General features: G+C 40.3%; 1 protein-coding gene across 1 annotated transcript; it reads left to right on the top strand.

The window, feature by feature from the left end:
* The first annotated feature begins 4,612 nt into the window (after positions 1-4,612).
* On the top strand, positions 4,613-6,275 carry LOC116248645 (zinc finger protein ZAT3-like). Its single transcript, XM_031621551.2, has one exon. The coding sequence runs from the start codon at positions 4,985-4,987 to the stop codon at positions 6,056-6,058; it is 1,074 nt and encodes a 357-aa protein (XP_031477411.1). The 5' UTR covers positions 4,613-4,984; the 3' UTR covers positions 6,059-6,275.
* The last annotated feature ends 4,272 nt before the right edge of the window (positions 6,276-10,547 follow it).

Below are 10,547 nucleotides of genomic sequence, written 5' to 3'. Positions count from 1 at the left end.
ATCTTGGGCTGCATTAGGACCTAGGTAAGGTACAATACACTCTTCAACTTAAATGTTGTGATTTCATGTTTTACGGTATAGAGGTGTAACACCTATAGAAATTGAACAGCGGCATGCTTTCTTCACACCCGCTTGACTGACCAGCTATGCTTCAAAAACATGGTTTTTTTTTTTTTTTGGTTGACAACCCAGTTTTCAATTTTTATGAATAACACGAAGGACGTCAAGTTGTTCACTCCCTTTTACAAAAACCGGGTTTTAGCGACGCCTGAATAATCCGAAACCTAGTTTTGGAGTGTCATCTAAATGCTCCCTTAAAGTGGTCGACTCAATATCGGATCCAAATCCGGTCAGTTGGCTTCCCATATAGGAATTCGAGAAGCATGTACAACATAATATAAAAAAACTGTAATAAATGGCAGCAATAAACCAGACAAAATAGTGAATTAAGAACACACATATGCAATTGTGGCTTGCGAGAGACAGGGATATTAAATAAATCAAATACAATTAATATGGAGATCAACTAACTTATGTCTTCATTGAAATCCTACTGCTATGGCTAGATCTGCCTCTGCGCTTTTTGGCGGGCCTTGGGCCCAGACCAACCTGCTATAATGGGTTTAGGAATTGGGCCTGGTTTGTTGTAGCTCGAACAGTTTCAGCTTGTACCAGGCCAACAACTGGACCACATCATGGGCCAGACCAACTTGCCGTTGAGCCTGGGAAGTGGGCCAAGTTGGTCCAGACTCAAATGATTAGAACTCGTGCCGAGCCGACATGTGGGTCATATCCTGGCCCAGTCCAACTTGCACAAGCTGTTTATAGTGGCTTGAACGGGTTCAGCACGTACTAAGCTGACATATGGACCATATGTTTGCCCAAGGCCAACTTGGATCAAGGCTGGAATTGGGCCAAGTTGCTTGTTTCTCGAACCTTGTCATGAAATACACACCTATGACTTTGAATCGAGTTGAAATAACTGGGATCCTTAAGCCCTAAGGGGTGTAGCGCATTGGACGGTAAAGTTGTCCATCTTCAAGAGGGGTATGTGTTACTATACCCATAGGTATCGTCATTACGGGTGAACACGAGCCGAGTCGAGCCAGAGTTCAGTGCTCGACTAATGAAACATCGAGCTCAACGAAAGCAACTCAAGCTCAACTCGACAGTTATGTGTTGAGCTCGAGCTCGACTCGGCAGTTATGTGTTGAGCTCGAGCTCGACTCGGTTAAGGATCGACAAACTCGTTTGAATAGAATTGATATTCATCATTACGTGTTGAGCTCGAGCTCGACTCGATTAAGGCTCGACAAACTCGTAAACTCGTTTGAATATATCGACTTGATTAAGGCTCTCGACAAACTCGATTAAGGCTCGAGCTCAACTATGCAATTACGTGTGAGCTTGAATTCAACTCGATTATTTGAACGAGTCAACTCATGAACTCGAGCTCGACTCATCAAGCAAATGACTCGGCTCGAACTCGTTCACGAGCAGAGCTTTAACTAGCCGAGATCGAGCAGCTCGACTCATTGTTCACCCTTAATTGTCATGACCTAACACACCTTTGAACATAAAAAAAAACATCTCAAAGCAAGCTATGTGTAACCCCGAGGGCTAAGGGCACAAGGAGGACTACGGCGTCTCTTCGGGGCGGTGAAAAATTAACCACTCACCATGAAATTAAAAAAAAAAAAATTGAAATGATCAGTCTTGGACTGTCAAACTAGATCGTTTGAAAAAAAAATGCAATTCATGGTGAAGTCACCATCTATCCTTGTAAGATTAGTCGTGTAGATCACAAGTAGTTGCAAAAGACGGAATTGCCCTTGTGCCGCGGACCAGGCTGGACGTCCATGTCCCAGTCTGCTTTTTTCAGCAGTCACAGGCTGTGCAGCTCCAGTTATGAGCACTAAAATGCACAGTGAAGGAAGAAATCCACACTGGGCTTAATGAGCAAGGAAAGGAGGGTGGCACATCAATTTGATTTTAGAAACATTGGCAATTATTTGATCATCTAGAATATTGGTCCATGCATCGACAGCTTTTGTCCTCCTAGACTCCACATTAGGTGAAAACAAATGGTCCATTCAAACAAAAGTAAAGTTCCATCACATGGACATGTCCTAAGTGTGGGTGTGAGAGAGGGAGAGATCTAGGGTTTGGCTTTTCCATTATATATATATATATATATATATATATATATATATATATATATATATATATATATATATATATATATATATATATATATATATGTGTGTGTGTGTGTTGAATTCATTGTCAAAAATTTACAAGTACAAGCTCCAAGGGTCGTAGCATAGCTGATTGAGCTGATATGTCTGAAAAGGTGTGTCTCCAGTTTAAATCCTATGATCCCTATGCTTTTCGCCAACGGGGTGGAAGAAGGAAATAATTTGATAGTACAATGTGTCCGGATTTTCTTTTTGTGGGGTGGGGGGCGAAGGGGGCGAGTAGGTACATGCCCAAGCCTTTAAAAGGGTAAAAAAAAAAACTCTAATTTTTAGTTTTTTCCTGTTCCAGATATTCAGGCGGAAAACATGCACTTATTATATTATTGTATTTTTGTAAAATTTTCATGTTGCAACATGGTTCAGAAAACAGGGTGTTTTACTCTTGTTGTTACTGTTGGGTGTTTTTTTCTTTCTTTTTTCCTCAAGTATGATTTCGTAGATCATAGACTCCTAGTTCTCCAACCTGATGCACTTTTTTATGAGATAGCAGCTCATCCTCCCTGCAGCATTCATGGCTTCACCTACCAAAATTCTCACTTGCTCAAAGAATAAAGTTGCTCTAAGAAATTTATCTACATTAACATGGGTTGTCTGATACATTGGGGCAAGGTTCAGGTAAATTGCGCTTCATTTGCTAGAAGGAGCATAGCGCAACTGGGCAACAGTGCTGTCACGTTTTAGTGAGTTATTTTTTAAGGTTATAAACAGTAGCAAGTGCGACACTCCTTATAAAGAGTGTACCGTTGGTTCATCGAAGCCTTGAAGCAAGTTAGAATCTTTGAGTCGTAAGAATATGGTATTGGGAGAACTTGGTGGCAATGGCATAGCCACATGGTGACTGGTGTGGGCAGTTGCCCACACGAGCCTTACAAAATTAGTTTAATATATATGTTAATATTTTGATATATTTAATTGTTATATATGTAAGTACCCCAAAGAAATTAAAGGTATTGAATGAGTGCTCCAACAAAAAAAAAAATTCTAGCTCCACTAGTGCTTAGCGGTAAAGTTTCCCGTCCTATTTCCCAACAATATTGCAATGAAAGTTTCATTTTGATGGGATATTTCGTGATCAGCTATGAACCTACATGTGGATTTGGATTCTATTTTCCAAATCTGGTTTGGACATGACTAGATTGTATTGGATTCTGGCTGGATATAGATTTTGGATCCAAATTTGAATTAGGTCAAAAAAGTGAACATCAAATCTGAGTCCAAATTTCTTTACCATATCACACTAAATGTGCATGAAAATAAATGGATAGTTGAACACTTCGATATATTTGATCCATTTTGCACTGCCATGGACAGAAAAGTGATAGTTTACCAACCACGCCTTGTCAAATGATACAAACAGAAGGACATGAAAAGGCTGCGAGTAAGATGCGGCCTGAACCTAGGCCCGGGCTGGTCGGTTCATTTAATGGGCCAGGCTGGACCTAGTCACTGCCTCACAGGGCCAGCTTGGGGGCGAACATAGAAAAAAAAACCCTAAGCTTATGGACCATTGAGTAAATGTAAATAAGTTTATATATAACTCTTTACATGACTATAGATTTGAACCAAAATTCAAAAACAATATTATAAAACCTTGTCCATGCACGAACATTCTCTAAACTTACATTATTTAGTGAACTCAATATTAAAGTTTTGAGAATGATAGTAACTAAAGACAAGCAAGTACTCTGCCAAGTAGGGGATATTGTGAGAGATCATAATCCAGGATTAGGTATACTTCATGCCAATTTGTCTTAATTAACAAACTTGCTTCCCCTTACTAAAAGGTTAGAATCTGGGTATGCAGCGAACTCAAACAGTGGCGGAGACAGAAAGTTTTGGTTGAGAGGCACTAAACCGATCTTTTGCTTAGGAGAATTAGTGATTTAGGCACTGGCTCAGGTCCAGTGTCGGTACCACATGCAGTCGGACCTAGTTGAACCTAGGTTCAGCTTAATCACAATGTAAGATTTCAGGGGTTGGCGTGAGCAGTCGTTCACACCAGGTAGATAGTAGCTTCGCTACTGAACTCAAACTTGTTCTTGGCAAACTTGTTCTTGGCATCTGACATAAATCAGATGTATTAATGTTGGATTTAAAACTACCCAGACGCATATCAACAAAGTAGGCCCCAAATCGGAGACCCTGTTCGAATTCAATCAAGTAGAACTTGATCAAGATAGATTCAATAAGGTTGTGCTTGATAGTCTCAAATCTACATAAAAAGGTGTATTTTGAGAGATCTTAAGTTTAAACAAACTGAGTAGTGTGGATTTGAAACCGATGTTACATATTAAAAACCATAGATTTATGGTGAGATGTAACGAGGGTTCGATTTTAAATCCATAGTTCTGAGGCGTTAAGGATCTCAAATCACCGTTGATCTTAGATCTGGGCAACCTAAAAGTTGAAACAAACACGGATTTGATATTTACTTATCAACATATGTGTGTGTGAGAGAGAGAGAGTGTATGTTACTGTAATATTTAGATGAAAGAAGGGCAAGGTAGTAGCGATCAAATAGGGAGTGGAGAGGGAACGTTCGTTTGAAATCTCCTATAAAATGGGTCGTTGGGGAACGGTTATTCCTTTTGGAAGAAGAAAACAAGAAGAAGAAGAAGAAGATTGCCTTGTAGAAGAAGAAGAAGAAGATTGCCTTGTAGAAGAAGAAGAAGAAGAAGGAGGTTGCCTTGTGGAATCTGAATTATCTGAAACAGAAGGGAGGAGTCATGAATTCTGCCAGTTTCCAGGGCCAGCCCGGCACAGAGATCGTGCTTCATGAACCAGTGGACCAGCACCAACTGCCCAACAAGAAGGGCAGGAGGAAGAAGAGACCCAAACTCCCTCGGCCCCCCACCACCCAATTGTCCCCGTGGCCAGGCGATGTCAACGCAGCAGAAACATCCGCCGCCACAAAGCCCCCCAAAAGGCCTTACCGGAAACGGGCAGTGCCCTTTGCCGGCGGTGAAGGAGTTCACCCCTGCACCGAGTGCGGCAAGCGCTTCCGCTCATGGAAGGCCCTCTTTGGCCACATGCGCTGCCACCCGGAGCGGCACTGGCGCGGTATCAACCCCCCCGCTCATCTCCGCCGCCCGCTTCCTTCCCCGCCGCCGCTAATTGGACCCAAGGACCAGCCACCGGCGGCCCCTGTTTCTCAAGCAACCGTTGAGGAAGAAGAGGTGGCGGAGTGTCTGGTGATGCTTTCCTCTTCCGCCGCCACTGCCACCGCTGCTGCTGCCGGCCTGCAGCCTGAAGGGTTGCTCCTTCTGTCCCTCAGTCTCGACCCACCTGAGTTCAGTCCCCTGCCACAGAGCACCGCCGGCAACTTGGCTTTTGGGTCCCGCCAGTCTCTTATCAGGCACAGGACCAGTAATAAGAATGTAGGATGCTTTTCCAGGCGTGGTGACGAGGACGGCCATGATCGGAAAATGGCTGCTTCCGGTGATGGCGGCATTCAGAACGACCATGGCATGATGATGATGATGATGTCAATGAACCACCACCACCACCACCACCATCATCATAGATGTCATACCTGTTTGAGGGTGTTCCCTAGCGGCCAGGCTCTTGGGGGGCACAAGAGGTGCCATTGGAGAGGAGAAGAACATCAGCAGCAGCAGCAGCAGCAGTATGGCATTGGCAGCTCTCTCCAACAGCAAGGCAGTGCAGGGAAAGTCTATGTTTTGGATCTGAACCTGCCTGCTCCTGTAGATATGGAAGAAGATGGCGGCCACGGTCTTGCTCTGGAGCTCACCTTAGGATGTGGGTCGGAGCCCGATCAAAGGCACTTTGGCTGGAGATGATCGACCTATAGTTACTATCAAACTCTGCTCCTCTAATGGGGCACCCTTGTTGAAAGATAATATAGGAATTACCCTCTTTCTGTATTATATACTTACTTTATTAAGATCAAACAATATGTAATAGAACTGCATCGGTTAGTGGCACCTAAATTTTTTTGATGGTGCCCAATCGTTGTACTGGATAATCCTTTTTCAGTTTCTGTTGTATATACATGTAAGCAACTGACAAACTTTTCAGATCTACTTGTTCGTTGTATGTTCTCTGTATGTGTGTGTGTGTGTGTGTGTTTATATATATATATATAAATGTGAGAGAGAGAGAGAGAGAAAGAGAGAGAGATGAAGGCCTGTTTTGAAAATGAAAGGAGAAAAAGATCAGTAGGAATGGGCTGGAAAAGTTAGTTTAACTACCACCACAAATGGATAACTGAAAGGGAAGTTTCAGAACTTCCAACTCCCAAGATTGACATTATTTTTCAGATGAATGGGCTCTAACTACCATGGATCATAAAGCAACTCATGTGTGCCAAAATGTGTACAGAAAGTTGCAGAGACGGCATGCATCTTTGCTTTCCGCCCTGTAGTTGGTCCACCGGTTGATGACCACGCTTGTTATACGAAACACAGAACAACAATACATGGGCAATGCCAATTGGGACATCTAAACAGGATAACTTTCTATGTGAATGAATCCTTTTGGGTTGTCTAAGTGAATGAATTCTTTCTAAACAGGATAACTTTCCATTGAGTATGTCTTTCACCATGTTCTTTACATTCAATTTAAATTTCTAGATGTATTTATTATATGTCCTATCTACTAGAAACTTAGAAACATGCTATATATCTTTTTGTTTTAAGATGTAAAGGATCGCCTACATCAATTGGACTAAAAAAGTTTCAAGCTCTTTACTGGTCTATCCCAAATTGTGCCTGTTCATAAGTGAGCACTGAGAAACACATTCATGGGACATTTATTTACCGTAGACCTGAGATCCGTGGTGATCTAGGATCATTTATCACCATCTCAGAGGTCAGATCCCCCTTCCCATCTGACCACAAATCTGAGGTTTTGACCACATATTGGAAATCTTAAATCCTTATTTTTCCATAGATCTGGAATACAGTGCTCTTCATATGGAGCCCATATAAAATGGATTTCAGATCAGCCCCAGATTTCAGATCCAAGACCATAAAACACATGCTTAAAGGTTCAGGTCTACTGAATTCCGTGGACTCCATATGGGTATTTTTTTTTACAAATTGATAGCATATGTTCCTCAGCAAGTTTGAGAGGGCCCTAAAGGATCTCAAATCAGGCAAAGACATAAGAAAAAGAAAACACTTATTAAGCATGGTAGAAAAAAGAAGAAACACATCTAGAAATGTAATCTACTATGCATTTTCCATTTTTTTCATGTATCATATGTTTGTTTCACAAAAATAATACATTAAAGAGGTGTTTGGCAATGGTAGTTTTCCATGAAGCTGTCCCAAAGATAGGGGCAGATTCATCGAGCACTGTGTTTCAATATTCGTCTTGACGCACCCAACACATGCCTTCATCGGCGTTTCTCTGGAGCCTACATTCTTGTGTTCTGCCTAAAGATGTCAATATATCTGATTTGGATCAGATATCCAACAGAATCATTCCAAAAAAATAGAAAATACGGAAAAAAATTGATATCAACTAAGAAATTAGATTTAAGAAATGACATCTAATTGATTTGGATTCAGATTTATAAATATCTGTCAGATTTGGATTCAAATTGGGTTTAGTTAAATAAATATGTATAATATATCCAATGCTCTTATCTTTTAAAAATCAGTCACCCAAATATATCAATGTCCAAAAATAACACATGCAGTTAAATGTTATCAAATCTGATCCATTGACATCCTTGGCTCTTAAAAGAAAAAACCAGCAATCAGATATAAAATTCCGGCCACATTTTCTGTTTGAAATTGGTGGGATTTGCTTGTTTTTTCAAGTGGCTAGGAATATTTCCTTTAGATGGCAGCCTTTTACTCCCTGCGCCATTGGTCCCCATGATCAAAATCAATGGAAGAATGAAAAAGGGAATCTAAATTCCCATTCTTTTCCTGTAAACAGAACTGAACAATTCCACATAATTTCCATTTATTTGTTCTGGTCCCGAAGCCATGCACGCTTCCGACAGTGAGGAGAGGGAAAGAGTGATCAGTGCTCACGTGAATGGCAGTGAGAGGTAGCCATCCATGGAGGGAGGACTGAGGTAAAGAGACAACGCAGATGAAGTCGATGAAGCCACACTGCAACTTTGGCTCAGCCGCAGCTCCTCACCCGCAGTCTAAGCCACAAACTGGTCGCCTCTCATTTATTAGGTCCAAGATATTTGTAAATGTCTTAGAAGTTGGAGAGAATTATCTGCTTTTTTTAAAAAAAAAATGTTTTCAGAGCGGAAATATTAGTTTTCATAATGAGAGTTAAATTATAGTTCAAAATTTTGACAGCCAGAAATTTTTCAAGAGTTAAATTATAGTTTCAAAATTTTGACAAAGCCAAAATATTATTTTTCAAATGTTTATATATGATAAATGATTTTTTTTTTTAAATTTACGTGTCAATTTAAAAAAAAAAATGAAGAAGGGGATGGGGAGCAGATCTTAGGAGGGATGGATACCGGCCGGCCCTCACTTGGCTTCGCCACAGAGTTATACTTCCAAGATTCTAACTTGCTTATATTTTCAACTCGAGTACTGCACTTGCCACAGTCAATGTGACAGCAGCCACGGGATTCGAGCCTTGAACCCATTGGATGTGAACCGCTTTGCGCTACTCCCTTTGAGGCTAGAACTGTCCACTTTTAATTTTACCAATTTCTGAACCAATTTTTTTTTTCAAGAAAAAAAGAAAAGAAGAAAAGATATAAAGACACTAACGTAAGATTCAACATTTATATGTAATTCGGGTCAGATCCGTATCAACATTAATTAGATATTGATCATGCCTTCTCTTCATCATGAATCATCAATTATTCCGATGCTGCCATATCTTTGTCCCAATGTTAACAATATAAAAACTTGAATTGGGTATGACAAATTTGAATCATTTTAATGGTTTTATAGAACATCAAAGATTTGATCCACCGACATGTGGATCCGGCGTGACCTGGACCAAACAATCATTTTTTAGAACCAAAACAGAAAAGCGAGTGTGCATCCAGCTAAAACACACACACATGCACATGTTGCAGGCAGTACAGATCTTGATAGGATTTGGATTTTGGAAAGAGACCAAACTTAGGGGAGGCTTGTCTGACGTAGTTGGCGCCGGGGCCAGCCCTATGAAGAGAATCTCCATTATTTGCTTCGAGATAGATGTCTGACAAGAAACTCCAAGCCAAACAGGAGCACGCAAAGTGGACTTGAACATTCTTCTTGTATGAAAAGGAGCTTCAAAAGTTGTTGTGATCTTTTCCTTCAGCTTTTTTTTTGGCCTTGTGTGGAGAATACAAAGAAATCAAGATCATCTAATCATCCTTTTGGAGTTTCTTGATCAGCAATACTTAAAAAGCTCAAAAGGTCATGTCTTGATCATTGAATTGGATCATTTTTAAGTTCAGACATTCCTATCTCTCTTAGGGATCATGTCAATATATACGGGTTCTAAACAATCAGATATGATGGAAAGAAATCTAATATCCGATTAAGAAATCAGATCGAATTCGGGAATTTAGGAAATGATATTGATCAGATTTAGTATCTAGTCAAATTCGGATTCGGATTAGATTTAATTGTAAATGTATATCCTATATCGAATGCTCTTATATTTTGAAAATTACCAAATTAGTCAAGTTTTGTTTAAAATTTAGATTAAGATTCAGATATGAATATAAAAATCAGATTTAGAGTGAAATCGGATTTTGGATTTGGATTTAGACACGACTTTTTTTTTGTTCATTTTCGGATCCAAATTTGAATTCAAATATTTGAATATCCAAAAAGATGGATACAGTTAAGGGTACGTCCAATTCAAATCCGATCTCTTGACATTCTTCATCATTGTCGATATAGTTAAGGGTATATCTGCTTCGAATCCGATCTATTGAAATCCATAAACATTTTAATGACATGCAAAGAAATTTCTGCACCGAGTGGTGAATCCTTTTGCAAAACGATACGGAGAATCGGGCCACAGTAGGCAGTGAATCGGCTTAAAGATGCACCAAATTTAAACGGTTCTAAGAAATTCAGAAAAGAGATAGCATGATTTGATATATGAACAAGGACTTAGACGATACAATACGATACCGATTCGATGGACATTGGTTGATTCAGCCGGTACATGGGCCAATACTGACAGCTGAGTTTGGAAACTGTAGTTGGCCAGTAAAGCTAGGAAACACAGCGGCCATAGCTGCTGATGAACCCAATACGTCACTGCCTCACCCCAAATTTTAACAGTTTCAAAATCTCTACAACTCATACAAGACGATCATTTGCAATCTTT

The sequence above is a fragment of the Nymphaea colorata genome, chromosome 2, assembly GCF_008831285.2.
Source record: "Nymphaea colorata isolate Beijing-Zhang1983 chromosome 2, ASM883128v2, whole genome shotgun sequence".
NCBI classification, from domain to species: domain Eukaryota; kingdom Viridiplantae; phylum Streptophyta; class Magnoliopsida; order Nymphaeales; family Nymphaeaceae; genus Nymphaea; species Nymphaea colorata.
This window is presented reverse-complemented; position numbering and strand designations above follow the sequence as displayed.